The sequence below is a fragment of the Sinocyclocheilus rhinocerous genome, unplaced genomic scaffold (assembly GCF_001515625.1).
Source record: "Sinocyclocheilus rhinocerous isolate Xijiao unplaced genomic scaffold, SAMN03320098_v1.1 scaffold6601, whole genome shotgun sequence".
Taxonomy (NCBI): domain Eukaryota; kingdom Metazoa; phylum Chordata; class Actinopteri; order Cypriniformes; family Cyprinidae; genus Sinocyclocheilus; species Sinocyclocheilus rhinocerous.
This window is the reverse complement of record NW_015664668.1, coordinates 103,285-119,438: the sequence shown is the minus strand read 5'-3', so window position 1 is coordinate 119,438 and position 16,154 is coordinate 103,285. Positions and strand designations below refer to the sequence as shown.

The following is a 16,154-nucleotide window of genomic DNA, read 5'->3' as shown; positions in this document are numbered from 1 at the left end:
CCCGAGCCTGCTTGAATAAAGTGGGGAAAGTGCCTGTGAGGAGAGATGTGTTGATGATATGTGTGAGTGGTGGTAAAAGTGTAGGAGAGATTGCTTGGAGAAGGTGTGAGGGGATTGGGTCAAGAGGGAATGTTGTAGGATGGCTGGAGAGGAGAAGTTTGGGACAGAAGGAGAAGATGGGAGTTTTAGTAGTGGGTGTGGTTGGTTTGAATTCCTGTGTGTGGGGGGCTGAGAATTGACTACTGATTGTTCTAGTTTTGTCTGTGAAAAATGTGGCAAAATCCTCAGCTGTTATAGAAGTGGGTGGGTTGGTGGTGCACAGGTAACAAAATGTAGTTGAAATGCAATGAAAAAATGGTCAGAGATGTGTAGGGGTTTTACCGAAATGTTGTCTGCAATACAATTGCGTGTGTAAATTAAGTCAAGTTGGTTTCCTGATTTGTGCGTGCTTGTGGTGGTAAGTCGTTTGAGATAATTTTTATTTTTAGCACACAGTGATTGGCTGATAGGGGAGGTGTTTCTGTCAGAGATTTTTTCAAAGAAATATTGTAGAGCACGATATTATGTTGCCATTTTCAAATAAAGGTTTTAAAATATGTTGCCACATTCAAATAAAGATTTTAAAATGCAGGCTAAGTGTCACCAATTAAACAAGTATGTGTTCAGCTAATTGTCAGCCTCTTACCTGTATGCTTCTAATAATTAGTGAATATGCTTGGTCTTAGTGACTTAGGAGTCCTCTTCACTACTCCTAACGTTTCACAGATTTAGGAGCTAGTTTTAGCGCTAATATTGCTTTGTGAAATACTTTTAGATAAAAAATTTAGGAGTCCTAAATTTAGTACTGACACACCCATTATTTGTAAGATTTTCTCCTAAATCGGCGAGTTACGAGCTACTTTTAGCCTTAAGATGTTTTGTGAATAGGGCTCAGGTTTCCTCGTCACACAGTGGCTAGTGACAAGATCCCTGTAAAAATAAGCCTTGTAGTGCACTCCTACCTCACTGAAGAATCTATTATAATATATAACACAGGCCCATCCAACCTCATATTACCCCATTAAAATTATTTTGTTCTGACTAAGACTTTGTTATGGCTACAGATGTTTGTCTGCACTGCCACACTTTCTCAGGCAACAGAGGTGAAGCATGGAGCGTGTAGAAATTCCCCTACAGATATCCACTGGCAGGTATGTAAAAGCTCAAACTGAGAGAACGCCCCCTTTAAAGACAAAACTGCACGACAATAATGTTCAGCTTAACATGGACTTTAGAACTTGTATGTGGATAATGACAAGCCTCAACTTTGAACAAAACATTTATTAGTTTAGTTTCTCCATCCAGAAACAAATGAGCTCAAGATTTACAGACTGACAGAGGGCCTGATCATACCTACCTGTTCTGTACAGTATGTGTTGGTAGGTACAGATATAAACCCTGACAAATGAGAAGGTGAGATAACAATGGCGAGAAAGATGAAAGAGAAATGGCAGAAAATGGGAAGTTTGACAGACATAAGGGGAGAGAGGGAGGGCGCAGAGAGGGCAAATGCAAACAATGAATAAATATTCATGTTCACCGACAGAAAGGTTGCTCTGTGCAATATTTCCAGCCCTTTGCAATGTGAGTGGGAGATACCAATGCAGAACAGAGGGGGGGGGGAGGAATGAGAACATTTATAAGCCTGAAAAATGATTCCACTGATCAGGAGGTCCTCAGAAAAATGTACTTGCAAATTGAAACAGCCAGTTTTTGTTTGTTCACATGTGTCACAAACGAGCAACTCTTAAATAATGAGTCTTTCCAGTCTGCACTTACATATTTCTAGGGCTTTTAAAGATACATAAGGCTGCAGATTGTAGGGTACAAAGTCAGTAGAACCAGAGGGTGAAAATCTGAACTACATCTGCTGCTGTTGTGCATGAGTTGCTTGGCAGAAGTACTTGAGTTTTTTTTTTTTTTTGTCCTCACCGAATGAGAGATATATCAGAACATCTAAACCCTGCCTAAACTGCTTAGGGCTTTAGAAATTAGTCAGTGTCCCTGTGGCATTTTCCAGACATATTCAGCACTATGTTGAATGGTTTTGTAACAACTTTCGTCAGACAATTTGAATTTGTCATATATTAAAACACAATCCCTGCATCTGCAATGTGTCCACTTTTGCACTAAAAGGTACGCAAAAGATGTCAAGTGGATAAAGTCTGAGCAATAAAATAGTAGATTAAAAATACTTGGATACGGCCAGTGTTATTTTATTATTATTATTTATATAGTAGTACTTATTAATATTTTAAATTAGCCGAAAATATAGAACATTGCATTACTATTTTATTTTATTTTATTCCGTTTTTATTTTAATTTGAGTTTAATGTAATTTAATGTGAATTTGTCATTTGTATTCTTTTTTTTTACATTCTATTTTATCTTTAAAAATTATATTTTTATTTCAGTTTTAGTAATTCTAGTAGCTTCAACTTACATTTATTTATTTCAGTTGACAAGGCAACATTTCTAATTTTAATTCAAGTTTTTCAAGTTTTCATCTAATATTTGCATTTTATTTTATTTCAGCTTTATTTCAATTACTGAAAACAATTTTAAATAGCCTTATTTTTAGTTACAGTAACAACAAGCTAAGGCTGACATCATAGGTAACATGACGATGCCAGCATAGATGTATTATCTGCAGATTGTATTCATACTACATACATGCGTACTTTGTAGAACTTACAACATCATTTGAGAGGTTCTTCATCAAATGCAATGCATACTCAGACAGTAGATAAATGTTATTGTGAATGACATAAAAACAGTCATACAAAATTATGGAGTTTATATTAAAGCCTTTTTATGGGTACTGTTTTTGGTGCCTGATTAAAGATACATTTTCAAAACGCTTGATACTAATATCACAACAGATCGTCAAAAGTGCACTTTTTTCAAACATTTCAGCATATTTTCACTTGTCTTAGTACAATACACACAATCACAAAGTATCCTTTTCACTACACAAAATAAGTGTTTCATCTATATAAATGTTTCATTCACAGTAACAGGCCTTTCATAAAGCTCTTGCTATCAAACTTTTCATTTGCATGTCTTCTCATTCAGTGTAATACATTTCTCTATCATTAAATCTAACTTGGTTAATCAGTGAATCATTTGGTGCATCTATAGGTATCTATAGATATAGATTCAGTAGATATAGTTTCTAAAGAACTTGTTTGGAATTTACAGATAATCAAATGTAATGAAAAGTGATTTATCTCAGATGATAACCACTATTTTGTAAGTCAGTGTGTGTACACACACGTCACACAGTGTGTGTGCTAAATTGAAAGAGGATCACAGTGTTGTGTTTCGGTGATTAAATCAAATGTTCTCAATATATATTATAATCTTATGTTTTGAAACAATGATTGTGTGGATGAAAATATGTGTAATTGTAAGGAAAGCTCAGTTTTGAAAGAATGACTTTTTTTTCAAGTGTGATCAGTTTAGATTTTTGTACTAAGAGTTTTGAAAATATACATCTTACTTGTGAAAATAGTACCAAAGTGAATAATAATAATAATAATAATAATAAAAAAACTGTAATGTGGTGTTTTAAACAAAATCCTCCCTTGGGGACAATGAAGGGGCCATCAAGGTGAAAGGGAGAAATGGGTTGGAAATGAAGTGACAGGGTAAACATACTGGCTTTGCAGCAGGTCACCTGAGTTCTACTTCCTCACCCCCACCACAGGAAGACCGACCACATAAAAACAGGAAACTCCACTGCTCTAATACATCAAACAGCTACTGTGCATAGGTAAAGTCCTCAAAATAGTCATGCCAAACTGAAGGCAGATGGAGGACTTTTTGTGTACAGAGGGTTATAAGTGATAATAAATTTGAAAGTCATATTTATCAATTATAATATATATAAACAGTGGAATTAAAAAAGGTCTAAAAGCTCATTTTTTAAAAGTTTATTTTTAGAACATTGTGTCAGGCGTGAGACAATGCAAAAAGCCACTGTCAAACATCTACTGCAGTGGTTCTCAATTCCAGTCCTCGCGTACCACTGCTCTGCATATTTAGCATGTCTCTCTTATTTAACACACCTGATTCAGATAACCAGCTCATTACCATAACCAGTGTTCCGACTGACAAGGTCCCTACACAGTGTTCATTGCTCCCTACTCCTTGAGCACTGGAAATCCGTTGAAGTTTACTTCACTTCGGAACATTCATTCACAGATTTGCGATACGCCATGGCCTGCAGCATCTTCACACACAAACGAAACTTACTAGAGAAGTGTGACATAATAGCCTATACCTCTGTAAATAAATACAATTTAAATTCACGTCTCACACACTTTAATGCCCTTTGAATGAAACATATACGCTCCCTTCGAACTGGAATCATAGTGGAATATCCTGTGATGTCCACTTCGCAGGGCACTTACGGTCAAATAGAACAAACATCTGAAGTGATAAGAGATACAATTTTTTAAAATCCATGTAAACATTATGCTAGACAGACATCTTTGACCCGTTGCACTTTGTCTTTTTCAGACATGTTTGTATTAGTATGTAGCCTTATGTATGCACAAAACATCCTGCATTAATTTACTAGTGTGAGAAGGGAAAATTTTACTGCAAAACCAAAAACAGACCTATACCACTTAGTCATTTTTCCTACACGAGTGTCAAAGATATCACTGTCTAGTAACTAGCAATATGGTCAACAACATTACATACATGGAAACAAATACTAACAAATGAGATCAGATTCAGCAAATAAGGGTTGTTTGGTTTTTTTTTCTTTCTACTCTGTAAGTTGTGATTTCCTTCATGCACTGGTCTAAGCTGGACCCAGCGGTGTTCTTTATTAGCTTCATTATCAAACTGAAGGGCATCAGATGATGTGTGCAGACATGATGCATGTCAAACCAGGACACAATTCCCCAATGTCACTTAGCACTTTAAAGACTATACAGAGAAGGAGAGGGGGAAGGTTAGTTCATGTGCTTGGTAAAATATTGTCATAAAGCACTCTTGACTCTTCATGCGCTCTCACATGGCTCCACGGCTCACTTTACAGATGTGGATTCTGTTGAACTCTAACAGGAGGTGAACAAATCAGGATGAAAAATGACAGACAGTGGATCTAGAGTAACTGGCACTCAAAATACAAATAAATCTCAACTGTATCAGAGAACAAGGCTTATTGGTGAGTACACACAATAAAGAAGGAGGGAGGAACAAAGTGAGAGTGAAGGGGGGAAGGGTGAAAAGAAAAAAGAAAGAAAAGGGAGGGGAGAAGGAAGCTGGGTGGAGCCGTTACGGGGCCCTTGTTCACATTTATCACACATGATGAAGATGGGTGAGGGGCCTTTGCAGTACCCAACACCTCTGCCATGAGGGACCCTACACACACCTTTAATGAGCCACAAGAAGCCAAACAACCATGGGCGGCACCCATGAGCTGTCCCAAAGTAACAGCAAACACACGTACACTAGCAGGGTAAACCATTAAATTCCATAAAATTATCATAATTCAATTTGTGGTATGATGCAAGTGCAATTAATAGTAAGACGTATGCAAAAAAAATGAAATGCAAATTGTGTCGATGCATTCATTCAGATGCTCTACAGGACATGGGGATTAGTTGACGCAGAGCGCCATCTTTAGATTAAATATGTCGTTCATAATTCTTCATTTGTCCTTGAAAGCCATGACTTACTCAAAGACACCAAACTCATAAATAAATGTTCTAATCAGAAGGATTTTTTTTACAAGGTGAACGATAGTCTGTGCTTAAGGATAGTGAAGAAAATCATTCAAATGTTTACAATGAAAAAAAAAATCACTATAGAGGGACATTGTGTAGGGGCCCTTTAAGGATGAATACAAGCTTTAACGCCTGAAGCAAAATGCGTGTGGCGTCACGCTTAACCCAGCTGTATGTTATGAAAACTACAGGAACAGACTTGACTTGAGCCTGAGCTCAAACGTTTGTAGTTTTATTTCACAGACAATCTCAACAGCTGAATGTCATGTGAGACCATGTAGGGCAGTATTGGGTGTTGAGTGCCACCTAGTGGGGCGCTTTAGCAAGTCTGACACTGATAGGCTATAGTTGGATCCCCACACATACACAAAGGGCTTAATATGATCTAATTATACGGAGATGGCACAGAGTCATTTAAGAGCTTTAACACAACCCCTGATTATCCACTGAAACATGCAGGCAGTCAGCGACTTCTCAGTTCTCATCTGCTTATCATGTTTACTTGCAAAAATCTTACTCCGAGGTCAGGTGAAACTGTGTATAAAAATGAAAAAGATACAATAAATACCTTCATTTCTTTATAACAAATTGTCTTTTAGACAAAAGAGCAGTGTTCGTTGACATTTAGAGAACTGGCAGACAGCTGATATAATTTCAATATGTATTATATATCATTGTTTCATGTAATAAATCAATACGTCACACACGATTACATTTAACCATTTATTTTAGAATTCATACACACCAGATCCTAACAAAAATATAAATATGGAAAATAATTTCTTTAAAATATAAAGGGATTTCAACAAAAGAACAGGGCTGCAGTTGTTAAACTTCTGAAGTTCTTGTTTTTTGGTCCAGTTTTTCTTTGAATTATTAATGGAATCTTTGTGCCTGTAACACCCTAGTAATTATATAATAATTACTACAATTAAGATACAATAAAGCTAAACTGCAGTGCTCAAACCCACTGCTCTTTGATCAGGCTGCATCTACGGACACTCAAAAACTGAAATCTGTCCCAATGTCTTGGATTACGTGGACAGCCTCAGCCTACTGCGCTCCGCTGAATAAGGTCTTAAATGTTTCACACCATATCATAGTGACAAGTCCTATCCGGCCACTGTATGATTGTTTATATGTTGTTTTTGTCTTTATTCCTTTCTGATATTACCTATTGAAAACTGTGTTGGCACCTGCACTTTTTCCTTTTAAGCTAAATTGAATGTATCAATCTTAGCTTTATCATTTGAGTTATATATATTTTTAAATGTGTATAATTGATGTATTTGTAGCTCAATATAATTATAGGTTTGAATATAAAGTTTTGAATTTCACATGTGATTTAGATGAACTACAAGACTTGATTATCAGCTGTTCTTAAGAGATCCAGCAACTGTGAAGGCAAAAAAACAAAAATGACATTCAAAAAAACTCTTGACTTTGTACATTGTGCCAATGCAAGCATGCACTAGACAAGAATATGATTGCATTAAATTGCTGCACGTACTGCATTAAACATTATGCTGAAATTAAACGAACACTTTTCAAAATATTTAACTATTTTAGGTGTGACTTTTCAGTTGACAAGGGTATTTGTACATTTTGGAACAGAAATGTCGGAAGCGGACACCTAAAGTAAACAGCCAAGAAGGCAGAGTTAATAATCAATGCTGAGAGTCTTAGTTTAGCCAAACATCAGCTGATTAATCGGCTGCCTGGCCAATATACTTAGAGCAAGACAACCATATTTATCTGTTTGTAGAAGAAACTTGCTTAGAGATTAAGCAAGACTTTATTATGTAACTTCTCCTTATTAAAACAGTAACATGTATTTGGGTATGCAGTCTGACAAAAGGCTCAGCATCTATTCACTGGTGCATTTCAAAGAATGCAAATACACAGGAGCCAATAGGAGAACCAAACAAGCCCCACACTACGTTCTGAGTTTTGGGGAGGAAAGAGGCAGTTCAGAGGTTAAGTAGAGAGGTAGATTGAGCAGGATTAGACTGCTAAAGTAACCAGAACCAGGTGGTGGAGCGATGCTTTTATACGGCAGGCCAGTTTAATACCAAAAAGGTTTCATACTTATGACTGAAAACACGTTTTAGGATTAAAATATTCCAGGTTAATCCAAACAACAACAAGGCAACTGCCAAACATGCAGCCATTATGAACTTCAACTGATTGGAAAAAGTTTTTCAGTCATTTTGAGTCACACATACAATTGTTTATGTTATTTTTCAGGAAAGACATAAATCATTCCTAAGAAAATGGATGGATTTATTTTTTCTCAGCCAACCTTGAGCTCATCTAATGTAGAATATAAAGACATGTTTCCTGTTACAACAATCAATGTTGAAAAGAATTAAATGATCTGGTACAGTGGTACGTTGTTGCCTTCATTCATTGTGCTGAAAATGAACACAAAACTGCAGTGTCTTGATAACCAGCAAATTGTGGAGTCAAATTTAATTGACGAACCAGGACTACACCATTAGATATTTAATGAGTCTTCCCCGGACTGACATATTCATTTGTGACTCAATCAGAAAATGCCATCTCAAAGGACACACATACGGTTACTTGTAATAGAACCTCTGACAATTGGAATGAGAGTGCTTTCTGAATGGGTTACTTCTTTCCGAGAGACAAACTGCAATGCACAAAGAAGATTGGGTCAACATCAACTATATTTTTACACAATGTAATTAAGCAAGCACAAAAATGCACTTTTTCTTTTTGTGGAGTCATGAAAAAGGCATAAAACTATAGGATTCTTACTTGTTAAAAGAGTCGTCCTGTAGATTCAGAACCAAACTATCTGCGCTCAGGTAAACCCTGTTCTGTGAAGCCGCCACCTGGAAAACAACCTTCATCTGGTCAGGGCTTTTAGAAAGGACATCAAAACATTCAGCTTTTTCCAAAAAGACTTGAATAAATGTTAAGCCCCTCCCCAAAAAAAAGCCACCCAAGACCAGCTGAACCTTGGCAGAACTGCTAGTGAACATCAAATATTTACATGGGTGAAAAAAACACCCTTTTCCAAAGCGTACCGTTTACATCAGGAAAACTTAATTAAAATTATAAATAAAATGAAGTGAATAATAACATCGTACCGTTTTGGCAATGTTCTGCGCTGCTCTGATTCTTCTGAGTTTAAGGTATCCAGGGTTCTTTGTGACGGCCTCCCCTAACTGTGAATTAGATCAGACCAAACCAAAATACATTTCTCATATAACAGTTTTCTAAAAAAAGACACATTAATAATATTTATATTATAAAATAATTAGGGGTGCACCGATTGATCGGCTACCGATCACTATCAGCCGGTAAGCGCTTTTCGGATGATTGATCGGCGGTCTCTAAAAAGGCCGATCTCAAGCTGATGACGCTGCCGTGAGAGGTTTGGCACAACATGCAGCGGCACCGTCTCAGTCTCTGTCCGGCGCGGGTGAAATAATTATAATGCTGAAGGTGAAGTACTCGCCTTCATATTTCTTAATTAAATAATTATAAAGTAATTTGAAAACCTTGTGTGAGACGTAATTTCACAAACAGTGTGAGTGAATCAGCGCACGCTCTCTCTCTCAAAATACGCAAATGTCTTCAAATCACCACATCGCGTCTGCACTATAAGCGAGCTGCACCCTGCACAGTTGACACAGGAATTGTCACTTGTACAATCGAGGCAGTGTCACATCGTCACTAAAGTTTATAAATTGCATTACTTTTTCATTCTTGCCAGTGTTTAACCATTCAGCACTCGCGCGCTCTCCTGGAGACCGTGCGCTCATGCACACTCGCAGTGCACACACATAACGCCAGGTTCACATTACTCCGTTTGCAGTGCATATGTTGTGCGTATTTTTTCAGCGCTCATGTTAACGGATTAAAGTGTGCACACTGCACACGGTTGCTGTCCGGCAGTGCGCTCCAGGAGTGGTGCAGAGATCGTGTCCACACCGAGCCTATTTTTGCTGCGCTGCAAGCGCTGAATTAAAGTAACAGCGCATTTTTTGCAGTAAATATGAACATGAATTGACACGAAAATGTAGTAATTACACCATAAATTCATATTATTAAAGTCTACTGTGTTTCATAGTCGTTTAAAGGGAAAGAGCACTTTTAGATAAACAAGGCAATAATAGATGGCACTCATGGAGGAAGGAAAACAAAGTTCTTTATGCACTGCAGGATTGCTTGTAATAAAGATTTCAATGCAAAAAAGAAGGCTTTAAAAAGATCGGTATCGGTGATCGGTATCGGCAGATACTGCTTTCTGTGATCGGCAATCGCCTCAAAAATCCTGATCGGAGCACCCCTAAAAATAATACTGTAATACAATAATATAATATAATAATTAAAATACTCATGACTTTTGGACCTGTGAGTGGCAAAATAAATCATTTTTGATAAGAGACTCGTACCATTTTGGCAGCCTGGGCCTCTCCTTCAGCTTGGATGATTTTCTGCCTCTGTTCTTGTTTTGCTTTCTCCACAAAGAACTGAGCTCTTTGCGCCTCCTGCTGGGCTGGAAGACCATAAACACGTTTTATTACAGTTATTATGTCCACATATTTTATGTTACAACACACAAGAACCTAACTTTACCTACCAACTTGTTTGGCCTCCACAGCTGCTGTGTACTCCTTGCTGAAGCTCAACTCTGTGATGGCCACATCGTCGAGAATAATGTTGAAGTCCTTAGCGCGTTCAAAGAGATCCCGTCGGATGAGTAGAGAGACCTGCATGAAATCAGTGGCAAAGAAAGATTAAAAATATAGTCATTTTTAGAATGTAATTTGGAGATTTTCTTCCTTTGAATATGGATCCTGGAAATTTGGTTCATTTCTAGAATATGTGGAAGACTTTCAAAACTGAGTAACAGATTGTGAGGAAATACAAACCTGGGCTCTTTGCGTAATTAGTTGGGATGCATTAAATTTGGCGACCACGCTCTTCAGAACTTCATTTACAATGGATGGCAGCACACGCTCATCGTAGTCCTTCCCCAGCTGCTGGTACAAGACAGGAAGGTTGGAAGCCACAGGTCGTGACAGCACACGCAATGCGATGCTCACCATCTGCAGGTCTGACCACATTACAGCAACGTTACATGAACTATAATCAAGGTGAACACATTATGACTATGTTGAAATGGAAGTAAACAAAGCATGATCATGACAATGAAATAAAATTCAAAAATGTACCTTTACTTCCTGTTAAAGATGATATTTTTCTTGGTTTGGCTCTGATATCATATATGATTGGATACTGAAACCATGGTATCCTATAAGAACAATGTAGTTTTTTACATTACATTTGAAAGTTACAGCATTCCTTTTTTATTATGGTGAGATTAAACATGCTTTCACACAGAACAAGTATATAAGTCATAAAAAATTGCCTGAAGTGGAGACCCTCAGAGAGGACTGTGTCCATCTGCATCCCTCCAATTCTATTAAAGACAATTGCTCGCTGACCACCCTCCACTAAAGACAAGACAATTAGTGTGAGTGATGACATTACCAGTCTTATTTTAATATTCATTTCAAAAGTACATGTTGCACAGATACACCACCGTTCAAAAGTTTAACATTCAAAAATATTTTGTCCAAAAATCTCTTAAGCTCAACAAGGCTGCATTTACTTGATCAAAAATACAGAAAAAACTGTGATATTGTGAAGCATTTTTACAATTGAATATATGTTTTCTTTTTATGTAATTTATTCCTGTAAAGACAAAGCTAAATTTTTAGCAGCCAGTACACCAGTTTTTAGTGTCACACAATCCTTTAGAACTTATTCTAATATGCCAATTTATTATAATTAAAGTTTAAAAAAAACATTTGTGCAGCTTAATATATTTGAGGAAACCGTGACTTTTTTTCAGGATTCTTTGATGAAATTCAAAAGAACAGCATTTATTTGAAATAAATCTTTTGTAACATTGTAAATCTCTTTACTGTCACTTTTAATCAATTTAATGCATCCTTGCTGAATAAAAGTATGAATTTCTTTCAAAAACAAAATCTTGATCCCAAACTGAATAGTAGTGCAGAAATTCACTACACTAGACATCTGAGCTGAGCTCTACTCCTAATACTTTTTTAATTTAATGTAATTCTTTATACTATTGTAAAACTGAATGCACCTGTATATGTGGCCTCTTTGACTCCATAAGCAAGTGCACCTGCTCCAATTAATAACTTTAGTCCGAGTCCAGCACCCTTTGAGCCAGAGGACATGCGTCCGGCGAGATCCCTCAGGTTCTGGAGCAACCTCTGTGAGATTACAAAATAAACATATTCACTTTCAGTGGAAAATAATTACACTGACAATATGACCGTTACATCAGGTAGTATAATCTTCACAGACAAGGTCTTACCAAAAGGGTTAGGCTAAATGATATGACAGCGCCACCTTTTGACACTTAATGGGCATAATTCATCATGTCTAGAATTTTCCGTTTTTTTTTTGACGTTGTCCTATTATTCATGTGTTAAAAATATTATAATAATCACTGTCTGGGAAATGACTTCATTAGCTTACATTCTGATACAGATCATGGAAGAGCAGGTACTGTGTTAAACAAATTAGGCAACCTTTCATGGAAAAAAAATATTTAATGTGAGTCTACACGAACTACCTAGCATGTATCACGTAAACTTTAGACCTAAAGTTACAGCAATTTGTTACAGGTGATATTAAACGTCAAAGGCCCAACAAGCTTCAAGAGCAGCCGGTATCAGGAGTCAGGACTTCAGTACAGGTATTCAAAATCAAAGCATGCTATTCAAAAATGATTAATATTTAAATTTGTTAAGGGGTCTGACAGCACGTTTAATCTTAAAATGTGCTTTAGTGTATGAGAGCAGATCAGATCATGTAACAGTTTTACAGTAACAGAAACACTTTTTCTGTTCTGATTTCTGCTGCCAAGCTGATTATGACTGCTTATAAAAAGTTGTCCCTTTTATTAATGAGCATTTATAAAATTCTAATGTTATAAATAAAATTTCTTAAGAATTAAGATACTCACGTTAGGCTCTTTATTCGCCATGCTTGCAGCAGCTACCCAAGGTCGTCACGAACAACTTCCGCTCCAACCGGAAGAAATTCTGGGTAATGTAGTACTCTCAGTTATTTCCACGTTTTGGACAAATGAGCATTTATAAAATTCTAATGTTATAAATAAAATTTCTTAAGAATTAAGATACTCACGTTAGGCTCTTTATTCGCCATGCTTGCAGCAGCTACCCAAGGTCGTCACGAACAACTTCCGCTCCAACCGGAAGAAATTCTGGGTAACGTAGTACTCTCAGTTACATTACTACATAGAGAACGGCCAGTCTATATAAAGTAATTATATGCTAGGTCATATCCAAGACTATATATTTAAAATTAACACAAATTTCATGTGACAACCATTAAGATATTTTAACTGGATAAAGATATGTGCCCAGTTTATTATATGGGAATAATGTAAAGAGCAAAATACGCAAACAGTTTTAAAACCTCGGAACTGTTTGATTTGTTCTTATATTCCACTTATTTCATGTCATGTTAAAGCTGCCATATTTCTGAAAATGCAATGTGTGACAAAAATTGGCCACCAAAAACAATTATGAGATCACTCATTCGGCTGAAAAATACTTAAGGGAGAAATGCAAGAGACAAAATATTAATATGAATATTTTAATCCTTAATTTAATAATTTATTTTAAAACAAATCCTATCTTACAGTTTAACTAAAAAAAAAATAGACCATGAATAACCACACAGACTGCGAGAAAACGTTTTAAAAACAGCTGATAAGGAAGCAGTGTACATTGCAGGATTGAAATACTATGTAGAAAAAGAAAATCTTACGTTAAGACATTTGCAGGCATCATCTGTGACTCTGGTGCAGCTTCTATCAAAGACTGCCATGTGTTTGTAGAATTAGGAATCACAAAGCCAAACTCAAAAAACCACTCTGAAAAAAAGACAAGGTACACATGTAAGCATTTTGTGATGTAAATAGTCCTTACGCACTTTAACTATGGCAGGCTAATAAGATGAAAACATATTCACAAACAAGCTTTCAAAAGTCTTTTCAATTCATTTGTTCAAGTTATATAATTAATCGTGTCTCAAAAGAGCATTGTTTGTGCACACACATTCATATGAGCCAAAATAAAAAAGATTTTCAAATTACACATATAAAATAACTTGACAAGTAAAATCTGAAAATAAATACTTTATATCAGTCTAATTCCACAAAATCATGAAGACAAGCATAGATCAAAATTTAAATGGTCAACTGTTACATTGTGAAATGCTTAATAAATTATTTATTGAAAGAAATCTCTATATTAGAACACTGCATTGAAACTATACTGTTCAGGATATTCAAGAATATTAGGCATAGTACTTAAATGTTCAAATGTTTCACAAGTTACCTGTGGATGTAATGAATGAATGCAATATTATGATCACGTTTATATTTGACAAATTTGAGCAGTGTTTAGTTAAAATGTTTATGCTTTTGTAGCTAATGAGAATATATGGTTAGTATTCAGTGTTGATGTCTTCGTCCAAATTTACTAAAGTAAACAAAGGTGGTGTACTAATCCTTTTTTAACAATACAGTCTTGTGACATTCAGTTTTAACAGGATTTCAAATGGATTTAAAATTGATAATGTACTTTTTTGTTAATGGATAATGAATAAAGTCATTTATATGGAACTCCTTGCTCGAGAAGACATCTCTGTGTTAAATCATTTTCAAGATATTTCAGAACCAACCATTTTACAAAAGGGAGCTCTAATTTTGCGCTTCCATCATCATTGTTATTTCTTATCACAAAAGTGCAATGCGCAAGAAAGAATTAGAACAACCTTCTAGGCACTGGCCTTTAAAGAAAACTTTTTGCTCCAGTCGGAATTTTTCCAGTTTTTCTACTGAAGAGAAATTCAGCTCTCTGGAGACAGCTTTACATTTCAGGATCTTCTTAGGAACCCGAGCTGGAAAACAAAATCAAAACTATTAGTTACCAGACATGGCACATTCTGTACTAAATTCAGAACTGAAGACTGATCTTGACCTCTCACTGACATCACTAAAAGGAGCAGAGAAGTAGCGGACATAAGAGAAGATTTGGCGTAGCTTAATCGAGTCAATAGTTTAAATCTTTAATGCAAGGTAATGCTGAGAACCACAAACCTTCATGTTCTACCCCAGGAAGGGAGAGGTCTTCAGTTCCCTGCCAGAGAACCTTCCCTGTCTCTGCATCTCTAAGATTCATCCAGTTTCTGAAGACAAGTTAAGGCATGCTGAACGGACTGACAATGAAAATGTCTCCTGATGTCAGGGCCAAATTTCCAGAAAATGGCATTTTACAAGAAGATCAACTCAAACAATGTCAATGGGAGATAAAACTTTTCCAAATCAATAATTTTGTGTTAGGCTCATTGAGCCTCAAGTAACAATTCACATTAATATGAAGATTGTGTCATCATTTACCTCATGTCATTTCAAACCTGTATGACTTTCTTTCACAAAAAGAGATGTTCACCAACCATCAAGCTCCAAAAAGAACAACAACAACAACAAAAAAGCACTATAAAAGCAATCCAAGACACTTGCACAGTATAGCAACTCTTCTGAAGCCATATAATAGATTTGTGTGAGGAACACACTTTAGAGTCGGCATGAAACGGAAGTTGCGATTGTCTTTTCTTCTCTATTGTGACGTATATCCGAGTGAAACGGCATCTGAAATGAGAGATTTCCTTCGGGAATTGTTTGGATTGTTGGAAGCTGGGGCGTTGCTAACAAAATGGAGGCAGATCTGAATGGCAGTTTGAAGTTACGACACCCAAGCATGAATAAATGTTTTATTTATTAAGGATGACGACGACAATCAATGGCACAAAACATGCCTAAACAAAGCGCGCGCGCGCGCGAGAGAGAGAGACTGCCTGAATGACTGAGCACGTCCTCCATCAGGTTGTCATATTCATGAAAAAAATTAGTTTGCGATGTCCTAAGAGTAATGTCGTAATATCCTAATATCTTTTCAATGTTTAGGGGTAATGTACTCCCTCATGACTAATGTCAGTGCTATAAAGTGAAGCATCAGCTTCAGCTTTCCTCCTGTCGTTTATCCCAGCGTTTACCCCTCACGTCACTAGCTCCGCCCTTGCGCCATAGCTCGTGACCAGAAGAGAAGATGAGTCGGGGAGGGGAGGTTAACGTTTTTGATTAAAGATTACGAGGGCACATGAAATTTAAAAAAAATAATGAAGTGCACGTATAAATTATTTATAATAAACACTACAGTATTCCATTAAAAAATAAGAATTTTCAATTTTGATTTCATG

The 16,154-nt window shown here is 36.4% G+C and overlaps 2 protein-coding genes and 1 long non-coding RNA gene across 6 annotated transcripts in view; 1 reads left to right on the top strand and 2 right to left on the bottom strand.

The window, feature by feature from the left end:
- The first annotated feature begins 4,681 nt into the window (after window positions 1-4,681).
- LOC107730193 (uncharacterized) overlaps window positions 4,682-16,154 on the top strand; it is a 19,899-nt gene continuing 8,426 nt past the window's right edge. The window contains exons 1-2 of the long non-coding RNA XR_001638661.1: window positions 4,682-4,694; window positions 9,660-9,666. This is a non-coding gene — a long non-coding RNA (uncharacterized LOC107730193). The remainder of the gene's footprint in view (window positions 4,695-9,659; window positions 9,667-16,154) is intronic.
- Window positions 6,945-13,046, bottom strand: LOC107730190 (prohibitin-2-like). 3 transcript variants are annotated; one of them, XM_016540946.1, is made up of 10 exons: window positions 13,011-13,046; window positions 11,941-12,070; window positions 11,194-11,278; window positions 10,997-11,076; window positions 10,694-10,878; window positions 10,402-10,531; window positions 10,214-10,317; window positions 8,903-8,980; window positions 8,568-8,644; window positions 6,945-8,439 (listed from the first exon to the last, which is right to left on the bottom strand). In XM_016540946.1, exons 1-10 carry the CDS (start codon window positions 13,029-13,031, stop codon window positions 8,418-8,420), a joined length of 912 nt encoding a protein of 303 aa, XP_016396432.1. In that variant the 5' UTR covers window positions 13,032-13,046; the 3' UTR covers window positions 6,945-8,417. The 3 variants fall into 3 exon arrangements, with proteins under 3 accessions (XP_016396432.1, XP_016396431.1, XP_016396433.1); XM_016540945.1 differs by lacking the exon at window positions 13,011-13,046 and adding an exon at window positions 12,829-12,924; XM_016540947.1 differs by lacking the exon at window positions 13,011-13,046 and adding an exon at window positions 12,175-12,396.
- The window catches only part of pde6d (phosphodiesterase 6D, cGMP-specific, rod, delta), a 7,367-nt gene continuing 4,863 nt past the window's right edge, over window positions 13,651-16,154 (bottom strand). Inside the window, exons 2-4 of one of the 2 annotated variants that reach the window (XM_016540948.1) lie at window positions 14,995-15,083; window positions 14,670-14,795; window positions 13,651-13,764 (exon numbers count right to left, since the gene is read on the bottom strand). In XM_016540948.1, coding sequence (XP_016396434.1) covers window positions 13,655-13,764; window positions 14,670-14,795; window positions 14,995-15,083 — 325 coding nt within the window. In that variant the 3' untranslated portion in view covers window positions 13,651-13,654. The remainder of the gene's footprint in view (window positions 13,765-14,669; window positions 14,796-14,994; window positions 15,084-16,154) is intronic. The other variant, XM_016540949.1, reaches the window with a different exon arrangement.